Source organism: Oncorhynchus mykiss, chromosome 5, assembly GCF_013265735.2.
Source record: "Oncorhynchus mykiss isolate Arlee chromosome 5, USDA_OmykA_1.1, whole genome shotgun sequence".
NCBI classification, from domain to species: Eukaryota; Metazoa; Chordata; class Actinopteri; order Salmoniformes; family Salmonidae; genus Oncorhynchus; species Oncorhynchus mykiss.
This window is the reverse complement of record NC_048569.1, coordinates 17,893,204-17,915,466: the sequence shown is the minus strand read 5'-3', so window position 1 is coordinate 17,915,466 and position 22,263 is coordinate 17,893,204. Positions and strand designations below refer to the sequence as shown.

Sequence of the window (22,263 nt, the reverse complement as noted above, 5' to 3'; positions counted from 1 at the left end):
TATTTACCACACATCACATGCAAATAAAAGTGGAAACCCCTAACAACAAACTCCGAATAACAAAGAAAACAGTGAATACACAAACCATAGACATACAGTACATCACATGTTATACATGGGAACAAATGACATGGACTCCTACACAGCCATATACAGTATGGAACACATATAGGCCTACTCATTACCATATCAGTCTACACCAGTCTCTACTCTGTGGATGAGACTGAGCTAGGGACAAATGACACTCTATTACCTTATAGTGCACTCCTTTTGACCAGAACCCTATGGAAAACATATTGCACTAAATAGGGAATAGGGTGCCATTTGGGACACATGTTGAGTCTGGCCCAATCCTCATCCTCAGGCAGTAAAAGATGTGAAGAGGAGCACTGTAATATGCTCCAGAGAGAACTCCTGCCTCCTGCCTTCTGACTCTCTCCCAGGCAATGGTTTTCTCAGGGCTCACTGCCTGAGTGAATGGGAGAGCAAAATGATCTGACTACTGCTGATGGGTTTGCCATGGATAACCATACATTCATCTCAACAGTCCCATTCTACTGTCATACTAGCCCCCATCAGCTAGCCCTCAAGTGATGTGAAATTCCCTATGTCATCAACCAGCTCTCACAGTCTCACGCCAGAATTAGACATTCATCCATGTTTATCAAACGTCAAATGTTAAAGTGTTTAAGATTAAGTTTAGGCATGAACTCTGAATGTTTAAGGTAGGGGTTAAGGTTTGGGATTAACTCTGAATGTTTAAGGTAAGGGTTAAAGTTTGGGATTAACTCTGAATGTTTAAGGTAAGGGTTAAGGTTTGGGATGAACTCTGAATGTTTAAGGTAGGGGTTAAGGTTTGGGATGAACTCTGAATGTTTAAGGTAAGGGTTAAGGTTTGGGATTAACTCTGAATGTTTAAGGTAAGGGTTAAGGTTTGGGATGAACTCTGAATGTTTAAGGTAGGGGTTAAGGTTTGGGATGAACTCTGAATGTTTAAGGTAAGGGTTAAGGTTTGGGATTAACTCTGAATGTTTAAGGTAAGGGTTAAGGTTTGGGATGAACTCTGAATGTTTAAGGTAAGGGTTAAGGTTTGGGATGAACTCTGAATGTTTAAGGTAAGGGTTAAGGTTTGGGATGAACTCTGAATGTTTAAGGTAGGGGTTAAGGTTTGGGATGAACTCTGAATGTTTAAGGTAAGGGTTAAGGTTTGGGATTAACTCTGAATGTTTAAGGTAGGGGTTAAGGTTTGGGATTAACTCTGAATGTTTAAAGTAGGGGTTAAGGTTTGGGATTAACTCTGAATGTTTAAGGTAAGGGTTAAGGTTTGGATAGGCTTAAAACAAACATCTCAAAAACAACTTTCTATCGCTGGATTTCAGCTTGCATCCTTTGGAATCAGAGGCAGATGCTTCCACCCATCCACTATCCATGTCCACAACACAAAACCAAAACCTACTTGAAGGTTACAGCGCTCACTGTTGCCCCTAGTGGCCAGTTTCCACATCATCTCCTGATGTCCTCAGACATGAATGGACTTCGAGTACTGACTTGTATCACAGCAGACCTGCCTGATGTGATGATTAGGTAAATGAGTGTTTGTACTATAGGTCTTCACGGGTCAAAAAAGTTGACCCGGACCTGAACGGACCGGAGAACAATCAGACACGAACCCGAATGGATCCAAGGAGAACTAGACCTAGACCCGACCCGTACACTAACAGGTCCGGACCCATAAAGTGGTCTAGATTGTATGTGTGTGTGCGTGTTTGTACGTGTTTGAGTGTGTACATGTGGTCCGAGAGTATCTGTAGTGTGTGTGAGAGAGAGATATGTTACGCAAGCAGTCTTGGCATCTGTGTGTGTGTGTGTGTGTGTGTGTGTGTGCGTGCGTGCGTGCGTGTGTGTGTGTGTGTGTGTGTATGGTCTGTATGGTCTGTAGCCCAGCACCATATGAGAAAGCGTATGTAAATAGCTTATTATGCTGAGCAGGCCTGCAAATCATTTCCTGTGGGCTGACTATTTATCAGATCCCCTTGAGCTTTACTGTCGGATGCTCCTCGTACAAACAGTTTGGGAAGTGTGTGTGTGTGTGTGTGTGTGTGTGTGTGTGTGTGTGTGTGTGTGTGTGTGTGTGTGTGTGTGTGTGTGTGTGTGTGTGTGTGTGTGTGTGTGTGTGTGTGTGTGTGTGTGTGTGTGTGTGTGTGTCTGTGTGTCTGTGTGTGTCTGTGTCTCTGTGTGTAACCTATGTGTTTGTTTTGCACGTGTCTTTGTGAGTGCGTACGTGTGTGAGTTTTTGTTTGTGCGTAGGTCTGTGTGCATGTCTACCGGTATGTGTGTACAATACTCTCTCCATCCATACACAGACCCAGATCTGCTTGCTGGGTGGCGACACTCCTGGCAAACGGACTGAAAACTACAAACGACAAAAGCTGGAACAACAGGAAGATAATTCACATTTGATTGGTTTCACGTGTTCTTCATAAACAACAAAGTTTTCCTGTGCCTCCAGCGTGTTTTCCTGCAAACATGGAATCCATTTGTCCCCCGTCCCCATGCCCTGTAGTTACGTTGAGTTACGTAGCACCTCACACACAGAGCTGGCCCTAGCCCACCACTAGGACTGTGGTCGTGGTTAACTTTGATATAGCATCAGGAACTTTCAGCAGCTAAAAATAGTCCAGAGGGACCAAGAGACTGAAATATAACTGTCAAATGTCAGATCTGCCTTAGCCTGTGACAAATCAAACACAAGTAATTACTAACAATGGCATGATGGCAACTCTGTGCTCTCTGCAATGTGATTTTAATGAAATGGTGTCTGTGTGTGCATGTGCTTGTGTGCATTTACATAAAAACACATTTCGCACATACATAATGTATACATACACACACAAACATTCAATAATCCTGTCCATATATCCACACACACACACACACACACACACACACACACACACACACACACACACACACACACACGCACACACGCACACACACACACTTTTATACTTGGTGGATCTAATGTCCTTAGATACACCTAGGATAAAAGTATAACTGTGTGACTTTTAAATGGGGCCCTACGGTAACTCAGATAGGTCTTTACTCCCATTTATATGTACCAGTTATGCTGTCCATGTGCTTCAGTGAAGATGCCAATCTCTGGCCTAAGGTATTCAGGCAACATGTCAAGCCTACATTAGTCAGACTGGGTTGTTATAAGTTTAACTCATGCTAACTCATGCATGTGTTAAATACTTTACTGATTTAAAACTTTTGCAATACACTTAATAAATTACAAACCTATCTGTAGAAAATAAGAAAGAAGTCACTCCTTCCATCTGAAACTATTATCTAATAATCAAATACAAGTATTATTATTATTAATAATAAGAATCATATTATTATCAATGGTGGTGGTAATAGCTGATAGGAGCAGTTTACCAGCTACAGCAGGCCTACTTATATTCCCGTTGAAAGTGATATCACAACTGCAATTGAGCAGGTCTTGGATATTACAATCAGATGTTTATGATTTAAAAGTTGTCTGCTTTGAGTTAGTCACTTGTGCCCCATGTAGCTCACCCTATATGCTTAGAACATACCTAACCATTACCTTCTCATTCCTCGCCTGTCGATACGGAAGTCCTCAGGAGATTTGTGGTGAACGGTTCTGTGCACTTTTCTTGCCCTCTTTCATTTCAGAGTTGTTTAAACGATTGACGTGTTCCGTAATGCTTTCATAAAACAGCGCAAATGCTACGAAGCTGTAAAATAATGAGCCTTGTCGGCCACCCGCATTTTACTGTGCAGTAAAATTAATGGAAGTCACATTGAGCTGGGGTTAATACATCTACAAAGACAAAAATCACCACTTTGCACACAGTTTTAAACTGTTTTCGAAATAAAGAATTTGCACTTGTCAACTCTTATTTTTGTGGGAACCATATAGGGCTATCTCAATTTGGGGGATTTTGTGGTTCAACGCTTTAAGGTTCAAAAGCAGTCAGAAAGTGCTATTTGTGCAGTCATTATAACACACAAAGCTAAAGCCAACTGAATTAGGGGTGCATGCTTGCCAAAACGAGTATAGCCTGACTCACTTGTCTTCTCAATCCTCTGGTCTTTAAATAACAGCCTGGAGTGTGAATAAAACTCATTTTAATTTGACAGGCCACATGAGGTTTCCACGCACAGATCCACACCTGTGCGTATTAACAGTAGGGGTAAATCGTCTTTAGTGTAACGCGATGTGTAGTTGCCAGTAGCCTATTCCGAACGCATTAGTAAATAGGTCCTGAGCCAAATAGAAGGCTGTGGATAGGCCTATATACAGTATACTGCATGAGCGCCATTGTTGTCATGGCATAGCTGGCATTACATGCAACCAACATGGCATTTCCCGTGTTAGAATGAAAGGTTCCTATTGGCAACAGAATGCAGTTGGGGCTATTATAGATTTATTTAATGATGGGTGCTGCTCACTTATATTTGGATTAAGCCTACAATTTGTGATGTTTTTTTACAACAATAGACTAGTACACCTACAGAGCTTATATTAAACCCCCAAACTTTCTTTAAACTAATACATTGTTCGACCGCATAGATTTATGTTTTTTTTTAAATTTTTTAATCAAAGTAGGGACGTAATTACCAAATGTACGTCTACACTTGGAGACACATTTAATTTTGAGTAATTCCCAATAAATTGCACTTCAAATAAGATAAACTACATTTCCAAACTGGACGCACGAGAAAAGTGCCGATTCATCATAATGGAATAAAAGATAAATGTTTTTTGAGAGAGTGAGATTGAGTTGTCAGACTATAATCTTTTTCAGGATTTTTATTATTCATGATTTTTATTTATTTTCGTGTTAAAGTTTTAATGGGGCACGCTATGGCTGGAGTTGCCTAATATTATTCAACGTGAGCGTAGCGGGCTATTTTGTATGAAACACATGTTGGTACGTAAAATGTACTCGTCGAAATGTGTTGATGAGAATTAGAGTAATTACTTATTTGGGCAATGTTCCAAAACACCTCAGTGGCATGATCTTTATTTCTCATTTAAATTATTAACAATATGATTAACTGAACATACTGGACATAATTGAACTTTCAGCCTAAATGTATTTGTTATTCAGATGTAACAGGGGTGCAATTTACATGTGGTAGCCTACAAACAAAAATATCATAAAGACACAGATGAACAGCTGACGTTGGTGAAATCTATCGTTGATGTCTCAGATGAGGACTATATTTCTTTCTATGGAAACAATGCATGTATTTTATTTAGCTGATATTTTGGTTGCATTTTTCTAATTGTTTGACTTGATATTTCTTTAGAAGGCTAAAAGTTTAATGTAACTAAATGTTAAATGTATTATTATTTGTAGTAGTAGTAGTAGTAGCAGCAGCAGTATTTCCACCAGCCAGCCAGTAGTCAGAGTTGCCCTGCCGTCTGATACCAGACTTGTCTGACCTGACCTAGAGACAGACAGACAGACAGACAGACAGACAGACAGACAGACAGACAGAGGCTATATTGATTCCCTCAGTGTTTTCCGCCCCCATGTGGTTAAGCAACACTTGCATTTAACCGGCTACGCCCTGATCTCATATGAGGGCACTGACTCACCCGAGGCTCAAGGCTCGGGGCTCGAGACAAACGCTCGCGTCTGACAGTGGGCACGTTCAAATTAGTTATCCCTCTAAAGAGAAGGTTACAGATCCTAGACTAGAGGAACATAGCCAACAACGTGGAGTTTGTGTTCCACTCAGGCCCTCAAGTAAAATAAACAGCCACCGGGCGCCAGACCACTTTCAAAAAGCTACTGGATGGGATCAGTTACCTATACTACTCTAAGGAGGGAGAGCTGGGACCTGGGCGAAATAGAAAGCGCTTGGAAAATGTGTGTATTGGTGAATTTTATTGAATCCCAGGGTCTTCTTTTTTTGTTGCAGGTTGACGTTTATTGTCATTTATTGAACAATTTCCGCTAGATGGGCCAGCTACAAATCAAAATGGCATATATCGTAAATATTCATACAAAAAGATTTTTGGTCTTAATTTAAGGTCAGGGTTAAGGTTAGGGTTAGGTTTAAAATAGTTTGACTTTGTGGCTGTGCCAGCTAGTGACCACTCTGCAGAGCTGCTTCCATGGCAAGATTCATGAAAATAGATACTAAACTGTTTTTTTATTGAGTTTTATTAAATAATTATATTATCAGTTCCAACTAGTTTTTGTCCCACTGTTGGCTGCGGGAATTTCATACAGGGGTGCAACTTCCACTGGGGACGGGGGACATGTCCCCCCCACATTTACATTGGAATGTGATACAAAACGAGTCAACGGTGTGCTTAAGGACCATGCGGACGCTTCCGAGTGGTTGGGTAGGCTGTTTGGAGTGTTTATCCGACTGGAGAAAAAAAAAAGTCCCCTCCACTTCCAAAACCAAAGTTGTGCCCCTGATTTAATATGCCATCAAAGACATATACCATCAGAAGATACACAGCCTCAAACAGTCTACACGACTCTTTTTTGCATTTTGCTGCTCCCGGCCTATAGACTGAAACTTAAACAGGAAGCACCCGTGCTCAGGTCTGTTCAACGCTGGTCCAACCAATCGGATTCCACGCTTCAAGATTGCTTCGATCACGTGGACTGGGATATGTTCCGCATCGCGTCGAATAACAATATTGATGAATACGTTGATTCGGTGAGGGAGTTTATTAGAAAGTGCATCGGTGATATTGTACCCACAGCGTCTATTAAAACATTCTCCAACCAGAAACCGTGAATTGATGGCAGCATTCGCTCAAAACTAAAAGCTCAAACCACTGCTTTTAATCAGGGCAATTGTGACCGGAAACATGGCCGAATACAAACAGTGTATCTATTCCCTCCGCAAGGCAATCAAACAAGCTAAGCGTCAGTATAGAGACAAAGTAGAGACGCAATTCAACGGCTCAGACACGAGAGGTATGTGGCAGGGTCTACAGTCAATCACGGACTACAAAAGGAAAACCAGCCCCGTCGCGGACCAGGATGTCTTGCTCCCAGACAAACGAAACAACTTCTTGCTCGCTTTGAGGACAATACAGTGCCACTGACACAGCCTGCTACCAAAACCTGCGGGCTCTCCTTCACTGCAGCCAACATAAGTAAAACATTTAAACGTGTTAACCCTCGCAAGGCTGCAGGCCCAGACGGCATCGCCGGCCGCGTCCTCAGAGCATGCGCAGACCAGCTGGCTGGTGTGTTTACGGACATATTCAATCAATCCTTATCCAAGTCTGCTATTCCCACATGCTTCAAGAGGGCCACCATCGTTCCTGTTCTCAAGAAAGGTAAGGCATGCCCCATTCAAAAAATTTAGAACTAAGAATAGATATAGTCCTTGGTTCACTCCCTGCCTTTGACCAGCACAAAAACATCCTGTGGCGTTCTGCATTAGTATCGAATAGCCCCCGTGATACGCAACTTTTCAGGGAAGTTAGGAACAAATATACACAGGCAGTTAGGAAAGCTAAGGCTAGCTTTTTCAAACAGAAGTTTGCATCCTGTAGTACTAACTCAAAAAAGTTCTGGGACACTGGAGAATAAGAGAGAATCCATGGAGAATAAGAGCACCTCCTCCCAGCTGCCTACTGCTCTGAGGCTAGGGAACACTGTCACCACTGATAAATCCACTATAATTGAGAATTTCAAATAAGCATTTCTCTACAGCTGGCCATGCATTCCACCTGGCTACCCCTACCCCGGTCAACTGCCCGGCACCCTCCAAAGCAACCCGCCAAAGCCCCCACCATTTCTCCTTTACCCAAATCCAGATAGCTGATGTTCTGAAAGAGCTGCAAAATCTGGACCCAGACATATCAGCCGGGCCAGACAATCTGGACCCTGTCTTTCTAAAATGAGCTGCCAAAATTGTTGCAACCCCTATTACTAGCCTGTTCAATCTCTCTTTTGTATCGTCTGAGATTCCAGGAACAGTTCAGGGGCAGAACGACAGGTTGTCAACTCCGGGGTTTGAACTTGCAACCTAGTCCACTAGGCTACCCTGCCACCCCTATATCTAGTCTACCCTGTCATTCTAAGGTCTTCGAAAGCCAAGTTAACAAACAGATTACCGACCATTTCGAATCCCACCGTACCTTCTCCACTATGCAATCTGGTTTCAGAGCTGGTCATGGGTGCACCTCAGCCATGCTCAAAGTCCTAAACGACATCATAACCGCCATCGATAAAAGACATTACTGTGCAGCCGTATTCATTGACCTGGCCAAGGCTTTCGACTCTGTCAATCACCACATTCTTATTGGCAGACTCGACAGCCTTGGTTTCTCAAATTATTGCCTCGCCTGGTTTACCAACTACTTCTCTGATAGAGTTCAGTGTGTCAAATCGGAGGGCCTGTTGTTCGGACCTCTGGCAGTCTCTATGGGGGTGCCACAGGGTTCAATCCTCGGGCTGACTCTCTTCTCTGTATACATCAATGACGTTGCTCTTGCTGCTGGTGATTCTCTGGTACACTTCTACGCAGACAACACCATTCTGTATACTTCTGGCCCCTCTTTGGAGACTGTGTTAACTAAACCCCAGACGAGCTTCAGTGCCATACAACTCTCTTTCCGTGGCCTCCAACTGCTCTTAAACGCAGGGAAAACTAAATGCATGCTATTCAACCGATCCCTGCCCGTACCTGCTAACCCGTCCAGCATCACTACTCTGGACGGCTCTGACTTAGAATACGTGGACATCTACAAATACCAAGGTGTCTGGTTAGACTGTAAACTCTCCTTCCAGACTCACATTAAGCATCTCCAATCCCAAATTAAATCTAGAATCGGTTTCCTATATCGCAACAAAGCATCCTTCACTCATGCTGCCAAACATACCCTCGTAAAACTGACCATCCTACCGATCCTCGACTTTGGTGATGTTATCTATAAAATAGCCTCCAACACTTTACTCAACAAACTGGATGCAATCTATCACAGTGCCATCCGTTTTGTCACCAAAGCCCCATACACTACCCACCATTGCGACCTGTACGCTCTTGTTGGTTGGCCCTCGCTTCATACTCATCGCCAATCCTACTGGCTACAGGTTATCTACAAGTCTCTGCTAGGTAAAGCCCCGCCTTATCTCGGCTCACTGGTCACTATAGCAGCACCCACTCGTAGCATGCGCTCCAGCAGGTATATCTCACTGGTCACCCCCAAAGCCAATTCCTCCTTTGGTCATCTTTCCTTCCAGTTCTCTGCTGCCAATGACTGGAACGAACTGCAAAAATCTCTGAAGCTGGAGACTCATATCTCCCTCACTAGCTTTAAGCACCAGCTGTCAGAGCAGCTCACAGATTACTGCACATGTACATAGCCCATCTGTAAACAGCCCATCTATCTACCTACCTCATCCCCATAGAGTATTTATTTATTTATCTTGCTCCTTTGCACCCCAGTATCTCAGTACTTGCACATTCATCTTCTGCACATCTACCATTCCAGTGTTTAAATTGCTGTATTGTAATTACTTCGCCACCATGGCCTATTTATTGCCTTAACTCCCTAATCTTACCTTACCTCATTTGCACTCACTGTATGTAGACTTTTGTTTTCTTTTGTTCTGCTGTATTATTGACTATGTTTTGTTTATTCCATGTGTAACTCTGTGTTGTTGTATGTGTCAAACTGCTTTGCTTTATCTTGGCCAGGTCGCAGTTGCAAGTGAGAACTTGTTCTCAACTCGCCTACCTGGTTAAATAAAGGTGAAATAAATAAATAAAAATAGAAATGAGCTAAATGACAACCGCCTCGTCGCACTCACTTCCGCCATCATGAATTGCTTTGAGAGACTCGTCAAGGACCATATCACCTCCACTCTACCTGACACCCTAGACCCACTCCAATCTGCTTACTTAATAGGTCCACAGACGACGCAATCACACTGCACACTGCCCTAACCCATCTGGACAAGAGGAATACCTACAGTGCCTTGCGAAAGTATTCGGCCCCCTTGAACTTTGCGACCTTTTGCCACATTTCAGGCTTCAAACATAAAGATATAAAACTATTTTTTTGTGAAGAATCAACAACAAGTGGGACACAATCATGAAGTGGAAAGACATTTATTGGATATTTCAAACTTTTTTAACAAATCAAAAACTGAAAAATTGGGCGTGCAAAATTATTCAGCCCCTTAAGTTAATACTTTGTAGCGCCACCTTTTGCTGCGATTACAGCTGTAAGTCGCTTGGGGTATGTCTCTATCAGTTTTGCACATCGAGAGACTGACATTTTTTCCCATTCCTCCTTGCAAAACAGCTCGAGCTCAGTGAGGTTGGATGGAGAGCATTTGTGAACAGCAGTTTTCAGTTCTTTCCACAGATTCTCGATTGGATTCTCGATTGGATTCAGGTCTGGACTTGGCCATTCTAACACCTGGATATGTTTATTTTTGAACCATTCCATTGTAGATTTTGCTTTATGTTTTGGATCATTGTCTTGTTGGAAGACAAATCTCCGTCCCAGTCTCAGGTCTTTTGCAGACTCCATCAGGTTTTCTTCCAGAATGGTCCTGTATTTGGCTCCATCCATCTTCCCATCAATTTTAACCATCTTCCCTGTCCCTGCTGAAGAAAAGCAGGCCCAAACCATGATGCTGCCACCACCATGTTTGACAGTGGGGATGGTGTGTTAAGCTGTGTTGCTTTTACGCCAAACATAACGTTTTGCATTGTTGCCAAAAAGTTCAATTTTGGTTTCATCTGACCAGAGCACCTTCTTCCACATGTTTGGTGTGTCTCCCAGGTGGCTTGTGGCAAACTTTAAACAACACTTTTTATGGATATCTTTAAGAAATGGCTTTCTTCTTGCCACTCTTCCATAAAGGCCAGATTTATGCAATATACAACTGATTGTTGTCCTATGGACAGAGTCTCCCACCTCAGCTGTAGATCTCTGCAGTTCATCCAGAGTGATCATGGGCCTCTTGGCTGCATCTCTGATCAGTCTTCTCCTTGTATGAGCTGAAAGTTTAGAGGGACGGCCAGGTCTTAGTAGATTTGCAGTGGTCTGATACTCCTTCCATTTCAATATTATCGCTTGCACAGTGCTCCTTGGGATGTTTAAAGCTTGGGAAATCTTTTTGTATCCAAATCCGGCTTTAAACTTCTTCACAACAGTATCTCGGACCTGCCTGGTGTGTTCCTTGTTCTTCATGATGCTCTCTGCGCTTTTGATGGACCTCTGAGACTATCACAGTGCAGGTGCATTTATACGGAGACTTGATTACACACAGGTGGATTGTATTTATCATCATTAGTCATTTAGGTCAACATTGGATCATTCAGAGATCCTCACTGAACTTCTGGAGAGAGTTTGCTGCACTGAAAGTAAAGGGGCTGAATAATTTTGCATGCCCAATTTTTCAGTTTTTGATTTGTTAAAAAAGTTTGAAATATCCAATAAATGTCGTTCCACTTCATGATTGTGTCCCACTTGTTGTTGATTCTTCACAAAAAAATACAGTTTTATATCTTTATGTTTGAAGCCTGAAATGTGGCAAAAGGTCGCAAAGTTCAAGGGGGCCGAATACTTTCGCAAGGCACTGTATTCTTATTCATTCTTTTACACTTTTGTGTATAAGGTAGTTGTTGTGAAATTGTTAGGATAGATTACTTGTTAGATATTACTGCATTCTCCGAACTAGAAGCACAAGCATTTCGCTACACTCACATTAACATCTGCTAACCATGTGTATGTGACAAATAAAATTTGATTTGATTTGCTTTGGATTCATATTATTTTATTCAAATGGCCATAGTCAAGCAAGACCGCGTCAACTCAGGTGGATGCGCATCAACTCAAATGTATGTGCACGCGGCATGTAGGCCTACCAATCAGAATTTACTCAACTATATGCCCAGATTTTTCATAGTAAAAGCGTCTCATGAAACTCCAAAGCAGTAGCCGGCATTATGGGGGAAACTGTTTCTGTTGTTGTTTTACGGTAGTGGTAGGAAGCATCAGGTTGAGCTGTCATACTGTTACCCTAAAATGTCAGTTAGAGAGGGGTAAATGGTTCTGTGGGCTGAGGGAGGTGATCAAGGCTCGGTAGAACTGTTTTCCTCCTCAGATCCTTTTCCATCGTTTGGGTGCTCCATCCTCACTACTAGCCTGTCAAAAATGTTAAAGGACATATGTTATAGGAAACAGGAGGGGTTATAGGAAAAGTTTTTGTTCTACTGTGAAGTAAACCCAAATGAATTTTCCACTTTTGTGAACCTGACTTCATTGATATAATGCAGAGTAAGTGTTAGACCATATACACTGAACAAAAATATAAACGCAACATGTAGCAAAGATGTTACTGAGTTACTGTTCATATTAGGAAATCTGTCAGTTGAAATGAATTCATTAGGCCCTAATCTATGGATTTCACATGATTGGGGAAAGAGATGTGCATCTGTTGGTTACAGATATCTTTAAATAAAAGAGGGGACATTGATCAGAAAACCATACAGTATCTGGTGTGACCACCATTTGCCTCATGCAGCGCAACTCATCTCCTTCACATAGAGTTTATCTGGCTGTTGAATGTGGCCTGTGGCCCACTCCTCTTCAATGGCTGTGTGAAGTTGCTGGATACTGGTGGGAACTGGAACACACTGTCATAGGCGCTGATCCAGAGCATCCCTAACATGCTCAATGGGTGACATGTCTGGTGAGTATGCAGGTCTATAAAAGGATGTTGGAGGTGGCTTATAGTTTAGAAATTAACATTAAATTCTCTGGCAACAGTTCTGATGGATATTCCTGCAGTGGCCATTCCAGAGTGGTGCAGTGGTCTAATGGACTGCATCTCAGTGCAAGAGGTGTCACTACAGTCCCAGGTTCAAATCCAGGCTGTATCACATCCAACCGTGATTGGTAGTCCCATTGGGCTCCCATTGGGCGGTGCAGAATTGGCCCAGCGGCGTCTAGGTTTGACTGGGGTAGGTCGTCATTGTAAATAAGAATTTGTTCTTAACTGACTTGCCTAGTTAAATTGGGACATCTGTGTTGTGTGACAAAACCGCACATTTTAGAGTGCCCTTTTATTGTCCTCAGCAAAAGATGCACCTGCGTAATGATCATGCTATTCAATCCGCTTCTTGATATGCCACACCTGTCAGATGGATGGATTTACTTGGCAATGGAGAAATGCTCACTAACATGGATGAAAATGTGTGTGCAAAATTCAGGAGAAATACGCTTTTTGTGTGTATGGAACATTTCTGGGATCTTTTATTTCAGCTCATGAAACATGGGACCAACATTAAATGTTGTTTCTATTTTTGTTCAGTATAGCTAGATAATGGCATATAACACACTCACTTTAGAGTAATGGGATCCATGTGATCTTCCTCTATTGACTGTAGTTCAATACAATAGGACCCTATCCTCAAAGGACAGTATAGTAAGGAGAGAACAGGTGAGAGTCAATTGGTTCAAGCTTGACAACCAAACCATTATTCCACAGTATATTCCACTGTCAACAGGCTGTGAACTATTCCATATCGTTCTGTTCTCTAGGACTCCCAACAAACATTAACTTGTTATCTATGCATTATCATCCACCTAAGTGCCTTGTGCAGTCTTGCAGGTTAAAGAGTCACACAGACAAATATTCCAAACACTGTGATTGCCTGGTGCGATGGAACCAGTGGAATAGTCCCATTCATGCCAACAAACCCTGCCCATGTGGCACTCTAGACAGGCCCAATCAAGCACTCAAAGTATTGAAAAGACATAACCTTAACCCTTTAACCTAACTCCAAAACCTAACCTAACACTAACCTTAAGCCTAACCTTAATACCTAGCCTAGCTAGCGTTAGCCACTTAGCTGACGTTAGCCACAAAAACAGGTATTCGAAATATACCATACATATTGCAAATTCATAACATATTTTATAAATTGCAATTCATAAAATATCATACGAATTGTATTTCGTAACGTATCATACATATTTTTATTCGGAACATATCATACCAAATGGATGCTAGATATCCACAAATGAATACATGCCATACCAAACGTAACCTATCGTATTAATTTGACTGTCCCGAATTTCAGTTTACTATGTTACGTCTACCCCTGAGTCCAGGTTGAAAAAGAAAACAAATACACTTTGAAACAGGCCTACCCTGGTCTGTACTTTCATTCATATCTGCCTACCTGCTATGTCTGGGGTGTTTTCTGCAGTATTGAGGTGGCAAGTTTCTGGAAACCCCATTGGCTGTAACCCATTGGCTAGATTCACTTCCTGTCACTGATCCGTACGGCGCCGGGATATCCTGCCCCACCGTAGCTCCGTGGAACATGATTGGCTGATTGATCCCGTTGAACACAAATGATTGGCCAGACCCTGGGATCTTCAGCGACTCAGACAGGTCTTTGTCATAATCGCTCTGCTTACATGCCCGGCAGGAGAGCATCCTGAACTTACAGATGCTGATTAGGATGAAGGTGCCTCCTACAGAGAGCAGAATGGGGCTGAGCAGCTGGGTCCACTTGAAGCTGCAGCTGACACTATACTTGAGCCAGCCCATGTCTGTGAAAGTCATGCCCACCAGACCCAGGAATATCCCCGAGAACATTAGGGTAGCCCCGGACCGACATGTGGCTGTCTGGCTGGCTCAGAGGAGGGATGGGTCTGAGAGGGATAGGTACCACATTCTGAGATGGTCGTAAAGGTGGTCGTAACGTTAGTGCCAGTTACCACCATGTCTCCACCACAGGTTCTGTGGCAGGTTGTTGGTTAATATACACTCTTGGATTTTGTTTCTCAAGTGTATGTTTTCTCGCATTATTGTTGGTTTGTGTGTCTGTTCACAAGTTTAACCCCTCAAAACCATGTGAGTTTGGACCTGTACAGTACAGAGCAGACAGAAGTGTTATCTCCTGACCATTCATGACTCAACATTTTAATATACTGCCAGCCTATTTGGACAGCTTCAGTGATCTGAATGATTAATTAAGTCCTCCTAACCCATCAAGAGTTATTACACAAGGTCAAACAATAATAACAACCTGCAGACACAGTAGGCTATAATGGAGGTTCAGAAAGCACGATCACAACTTGGCTTCTTTAAGTTCATGACCTCACATAGCTCCCGCTGTGCTTGTTATGGAAGTTGCTGTGTTAGTTCAACCATTCTAATTGGACTACAACTCATATTTCATTGACAGAGATAAAAGCAAACCCAATCGACGGGTTTGGAATGAATATTTGAGTCGGTTGTTAGCCACATCTCAATACCCAAGAGAGAACGACAAGGCACGGAGATTTCGAGAGAGGAGTGTTGCGTTTGACCACACAGGAGTGTTCAAGGTTTAAGATAAAGGGAGGGAGAGAAGGAGACAGGGAGGGAGAGAAAGAGAGAGGGAGGGAGAAGAAGGAGGAGAGGGAGAGAAGGAGAGAAGGAGGTAGGAGAAGGAGAGAGGGAGGGAGGGAGAGAAGGAGAAAGGGAAGGAGAGGAGAGAGTGAGGGAGAGAGAGAGAGAAGGGGAGAGGGAGGGAGAAGAAGTAGAAGTAGAAAGGGAGGTATCCTCCTGCACGCACAGACCATGGAACGCGAGCCGCAATCCACCTTGTCAAGTATAATTTCACACGGTCGTGTCTGGAACCGCACTGTTATACATAACTTATCACTGTCAGCCCCATACTGCAATAGTTGAACAATCAGTGTAGCATGTGAAGTGGAGGGGCTTTAAAAACACAGGCATCACGCAATACGTGTCCCCGGGAAATGGGTAACGAGCTGAGAGCTGGGTAAAAACCAGCATTAAACACGCAGGCTGCCTGCTACAGCCCTACAGCTCCTAACTCTTAACAGACAGCCTCCTAACCACTTAACCCAAGGTGCCAGAGGAGAGGCGGCTCACCAAGGCAAGATGACGGCTCTGTTCTGGAACTGTGAGAAATGGAATCACACAGTGAAAAGTGTGACGGAAAAGTACAGAGAAAACACTCTACTGTGTTACATGAATGGAAATGACTTATTGTGATTTTCATGTTTGTAAAAAGGGAAGTTTATTTATTGAATGTACTGTTTCATTAACAAAAATCTAGGGATGAAAAAGATACCAAACCCATACCCAAGTAATACTCTAGCAAAGCCCTACTAAATAACCAAGGCCTTGCTACTGCATCATACCGACAACACAAACACACATACACACGCGCATACCGACACAACATAAACACACATACACAAACATGCGCATACCGACAACACAAACACACATACACAAACATGCGCATACCGACACAACATAAACACACATACACAAACATGCGCATACCGACAACACAAACACACATACACAAACATGCGCATACCGACACAACACAAACACAAACACACACACACTTTTACACTCACCATCTGCTGCTGCTGCTACTCTCTTCTTTATTTGACTCTATCTATCCTGATGCCTGGTCACTTCACCCTGCCTTAATGTACATACAATATATATACACAAGTATGTGGACACCCATTCAAATGAGAGGATTCGGCTATTTAAGCAACACCCGTTGCTGACAGGTGTATAAAATCGAGCACACAGCCATGCAATCTCCATTGACAAACATTGGCAGTAGAATGGCCTTACTGAAAAGCTCAGTGACTTTCAACGTGGCACCGTCATAGGATGTCTAACAAGTCAGTTCGTCAAATTTCAGCCCTGCTAGAGCTGCCCTGGTCAACTGTAAGTGCTGTTATGGTGAAGTGGAAACGTCTAGGAACAACAATGGCTCAGCCACGAAGTGTTAGCCACACAAGCTCACCGAATGGGACCGCCGAGTGCTGAAGTGATGTAAAGCTCGCCGCCATTGGACTCTGGAGCAGTGGAAACCCTTTCACCATCTGGCAGTCTGACGGATGATCTGGGTTTGGCGAATGCCAGGAGAATGCTACCTGCCCCAATCCGCCAACTGTAGTTTGGTGGAGGAGGAATAATAGTCTGGGGCTGTTTTTCATGGTTCGGGCCCTTTAGTTCCAGTGAAGGGAAATATTAATGCTACAGCATACAATGACATTCTAGACGATTCTGTGCTTCTTGCTTTGTGGCAACAGTTTGGGGAAGACACTTTCCTGTCCCCGCAGAAATTTTCCAACATCTAGTGGAAAACCTCCCTAGAAGGGCTGTTATAATAGCAAAGAGGGGACCAACTCCATGATTGTGGAATTAGATTTTCGACAAGCAGGTGTCCACATACTTTTGGTCATGTAGTGTATCTACCTCAAGCACCTCCTACTTCTGCACATTGATCTGGTACTGGAATATATAGCTCCATTCATATGGATTTTATCCCTTGTGCTACTATTTTTATTTGTATTATTATTTTTAACTCTGCATCACTGGGAAGGGCTTGTAAGCAAGCATTTCATGGTTAAGTCTATACCCGTTGTATTCGGCGCATGTGAAAAAATTACAAATGATTTGATTTGATCAGACTACTAAACCAGAGTGTCTCTTTCTCCATAGGCTCCAGCAGAGAGAGCAGTACGTCTGCATCTGCAGATCAGTCAGTCATGTGTCTGCACCGTGGTAAAAACACCTATCCTCCTGGATTATTCATACCCAATGCAAACACATTGACATGCAAACATGTTTTTCAGTTGAATTTCTGAGCAGTCTGCTCCCCTCCCCGGGGATCGTAAAAGCGCATTAGGCTCAGACAGTGTGTAACTGGCCAGGCGACTGATCGAAGCGCGAAGAGCAGCCTCATCATCACTCACACAGGCCAGGCGTGACTTATGGCCCAACAAAACAAAAGGACCTTATAGAGAAAACACCAACTCTAAACCACTCAACATTGTCAACAGTCAAGGACGGTGGATCACCTCTCTGTGTGTGTTATCATTCATGTCTGTGTGTGTGTGTGTGCGTGTGTGTGTGTGTGTGTGTGTGTGTGTGTGTGTGTGTGTGTGTGTGTGTGTGTGTGTGTGTGTGTGTGTGTGTGTGTGTGTGTGTGTGTGTGTGTGTGTGTGTGTGTGTGTGTGTGTGTGTGTGTATTCTGCCCTGCAGTAAATTGAATGTGGTTGGGTTTTTACAACTGCAGACACTAATGAATGCAGGGGCTGATGACTATAGAAACAATCCAGATGAACACAGAGTGTTTAAAAGAACCCCTCAGAATAGGAGTTCTGCACATTCTTTCAATTAAGAAAAAGTCCAAATATTTATAATCAGAACATTTCCTCTCCTCTCTGGAGCCAGTGAGTTCAAATCGATTCACTGTGTTCTTGCTTCACTTCCCACTTTCCCTAAATCTGCACCATCTGTGAAAAAAATAATAGAGTAAAGGCATACTAGACTAGTATTACAATCTGTAATTAAATAGAGACAAATATTCTGGAGGTTTATAACTCTCTATCTCCACTATACCCCCCCCCCCCCCCCCCTCTCCTATATCCCTCTCCTTCTTTCTCATGTTCAGCAGCACACAGTATGTATCTGCACGCTAGGCTAGACTGACAAATGGACGGAGGGGGAGTGGTGTCTGACCATGGAGCACTGTTCTGATTCACCAACACACCCTGCTTTTACCATCCACTTCCTATATTAACCGCACCCACTAAACACCTCCCTACTATAATACCCAATGTACAGTATAATACCTTGAATGTTCCCAACCCACAATTCTAATGACTGAGTCAGTCCTTGTTTTATTTTTACATTAAAGTCTCCCTTCAGACCCCTGTAAGCACACAAGGAGGGGCTAGACTAGAGGAACAGGTCAGTCGTTGCTGTGCTGTTTGTCTGTGAGGTCAGAGGGTGCTAGGGCGTACAAAGGAGTGCAGAGAGCCTAGACCTGACCCATGGGGAGGAGACCCACAAGCACTATGAGACTTAAGATGTGATTGTTTCTCTGTCAAACCACCCCTTCCCCCGACACACACACACATATGCACACACGCACGTACACACACGCTCACACACATGCACACAGACTCATGACAAATAATCTGTGACGTGCCTCTGTTAACCAGGCATGGAAGGTCCACTCACTCATTCTCTCTCTAGAGCTGATCAGGGGGAGTTTAGCCTGCCTTTAGAGAGGACAGAGTTTAGCCTGCCTTTAGAGAGGACAGAGTTTAGCCTGCCTTTAGAGAGGACAGAGTTTAGCCTGTCTTTAGGGATGGATTGACATTTACATAATGGCTACCTGGCGGGAAATGGGCGAGGGTCATGTTGTTCCAATTTCAGTCAAGGGGAGGGGTTAGTATTTTGTTTATCTAGTCCAGGGGAGGGTCATGTCATTTGTAATTGAGAACATTTCTATATTTCTCAGAGTTTTAGAATGAGTTGATTATTAGGCTACATATCGATGTGTGCCGATGCATCCCCTCATCTCTAATTCTCTGCTGGGTGCGCAATATAAGCTATTTAGTGTGGTCTCAATCAAATGATCCATAGCCTATAGGCTATGAAGTGCATGCTCGGAGAAGCATAGAGCAAAGTTATATTTCTAAGATAGCTGCTGGGATGGTGTAAATTTAACTAGCCTACATTACACACTGCAATGGATATTCCAACCCTGAGCCCCGGCCTGCTCTGCACTTGCTCATCCAAAACGGTTCTATGTGCTGCTTAACCAATGGCTGTACAATTCCTCCACCCACCATGCACTCTTTATATAGCCTACCTCCATGTCAGTGAAGGACTGTTACATTAAAACCAAGACTCAAATTGAGGGGGTGTAAAAGGGTATGTGATAGGCCTACTTTTTATTAAAGAAAATGGCAAAAAGCACAGGCCTACCCCTTGCTAGCTTAAAATAAAACAGATCCAATTCAATAAAGTGATTTATAACAGTGCTTTGGTCTGCAATGCTTTATGCTAGAAACAAGCTGTTAAATATCCATTAAAGGCGGGATTCTGATGCGTATAGGATATCATTGTTTAATTTCTTTGACATTCAGAGGTTGAGCTACAACTTTCTGTAGCAGAGGAGACAAAACATTTACTTTGCTTGGGAAGTAATCTAATTCTGTCATTATCAATTGATTAAGCTACTCACTTTCTGTACAGTAGAAGAAGTTTAACCCAGACAGCTTTAAGGGTGAACACGTGTGACCTTCTCTCATTAGATTAAGACATGGAAGAACAGTAGCCAGCAGTTAAAGTATACTGTACATTTTTCTGTGTCAGTGGGCTTACTCTGTCTGGGGTGGAAAGGTGTACCTAACTTTTCATAGTACCATGCTCAGATTCCTGCAAACAGGGACAGTTTTGTTGCAAACAAAACACGATGATTTGGAATTGGAGAAATATGATAAGACTAACCTGTAATTTCAGTAAAAATAATATTCTGCTAATATGTACAATTATGTAGAATTGCATGAAATGCTTATAAAATAAGAATATAGAATACGATGATAGATTCATGCAATGCTTTTACTATAAAGGACATCTTTCCACCCCTACTCTTGCTCACGTTGGTCTGCAAACCCACAACCTTCTGGCCCGCAGCCCTGCGTTGCCATGTAATGTTTTTTTCAAGGGCTTAGGTAAAATATATTTTCAATTCAGAGAGTCCTGATGTTCTCCATGTAACTCTTATTATAAATAACGTTCACTCCCTTAGAGTGGAGCGCCGTCCTTGAACACAGAACTCTACAGGTCTGCTCACTGCATCTCAACACACCAGTGTTTCCCTTAACACACTGCATCTCATCACACTGCATCTCAACACACCAGTGTTTCCCCTAACACACAGCATCTCATCACACTGCATCTCAACACACCAGTGTGTCCCCTAACACACTACATCTCAACACACCAGTGTTTCCCCTAACACACTAGATCTCAACACGCCGGTGTTTCCCCTAACACACTGCATCTCAACACACCAGTGTTTCCCCTAACACACTGCATCTCAACACACCAGTGTTTCCCCTAACACACTGCATCACAACACACTGCATCTCAACACACCAGTGTTTCCCCTAACACACTACATCTCAACACACCGGTGTTTCCCCTAACACACTACATCTCAACACACCAGTGTTTCCCCTAACACACTGCATCTCAACACACCAGTGTTTCTCCTAACACACTGCATCTCAACACACCAGTGTTTCCCCTAACACACTGCATCTCAACACACCAGTGTTTCCCCTAACACACTGCATCTCAACACACCAGTGTTTCCCCTAACACACTGCATCTCATCACACCAGTGTTTCCCCTAACACACTGCATCTCAACACACTGCATCTCAACACACCAGTGTTTCCCCTAACACACTGCATCTCAACACACCAGTGTTTCCCCTAACACACTGCATCTCAACACACCAGTGTTTCTCCTAACACACTGCATCTCAATACACCAGTGTTTCCCCTAACACACTGCATCTCAACACACCAGTGTTTCTCCTAACACACTGCATCTCAACACACCAGTGTTTCCCCTAACACACTGCATCTCAACACACCAGTGTTTCCCCTAACACACTGCATCTCAACACACCAGTGTTTCCCCTAACACACTGCATCACAACACACTGCATCTCAACACACCAGTGTTTCCCCTAACACACTACATCTCAACACACCAGTGTTTCCCCTAACACACTACATCTCAACACACCAGTGTTTCCCCAAACACACTGCATCTCAACACACCAGTGTTTCCCCTAACACACTGCATCTCAACACACCAGTGTTTCCCCTAACACACTGCATCTCAACACACCAGTGTTTCCCCTAACACACTGCATCACAACACACTGCATCTCAACACACCAGTGTTTCCCCTAACACACTACATCTCAACACACCAGTGTTTCCCCTAACACACTACATCTCAACACACCGGTGTTTCCCCAAACACACTACATCTCAACACACCAGTGTTTCCCCTAACACACTACATCTCAACACACCGGTGTTTCCCCAAACACACTACATCTCAACACACCAGTGTTTCCCCTAACACACTACATCTCAACACACCGGTGATTCCCCTAACACACTGCATCTCAACACACTGCATCTCAACACACCAGTGTTTCCCCTAACACACTGCATTTCATCACACTGCATCTCAACACACCAGTGTTTCCCCTAACACACTGCATCTCAACACACTGCATCTCAACACACCGGTGTTTCCCCTAACACAGTACATCTCAACACACCGGTGTTTCCCCTAACACACTGCATCTCAACACACCAGTGTTTCCCCTAACACAATG

General features: G+C 43.2%; 1 protein-coding gene across 1 annotated transcript in view; it reads right to left on the bottom strand.

The window, feature by feature from the left end:
* The window catches only part of tmem174 (transmembrane protein 174), a 29,672-nt gene extending 14,698 nt beyond the window's left edge, over positions 1 to 14,974 (bottom strand). Inside the window, exons 1-2 of the mRNA XM_036976541.1 lie at positions 14,958 to 14,974; positions 14,312 to 14,682 (exon numbers count right to left, since the gene is read on the bottom strand). Coding sequence (XP_036832436.1) covers positions 14,312 to 14,682; positions 14,958 to 14,974 — 388 coding nt within the window. The remainder of the gene's footprint in view (positions 1 to 14,311; positions 14,683 to 14,957) is intronic.
* Positions 14,975 to 22,263: the final 7,289 nt, after the last annotated feature.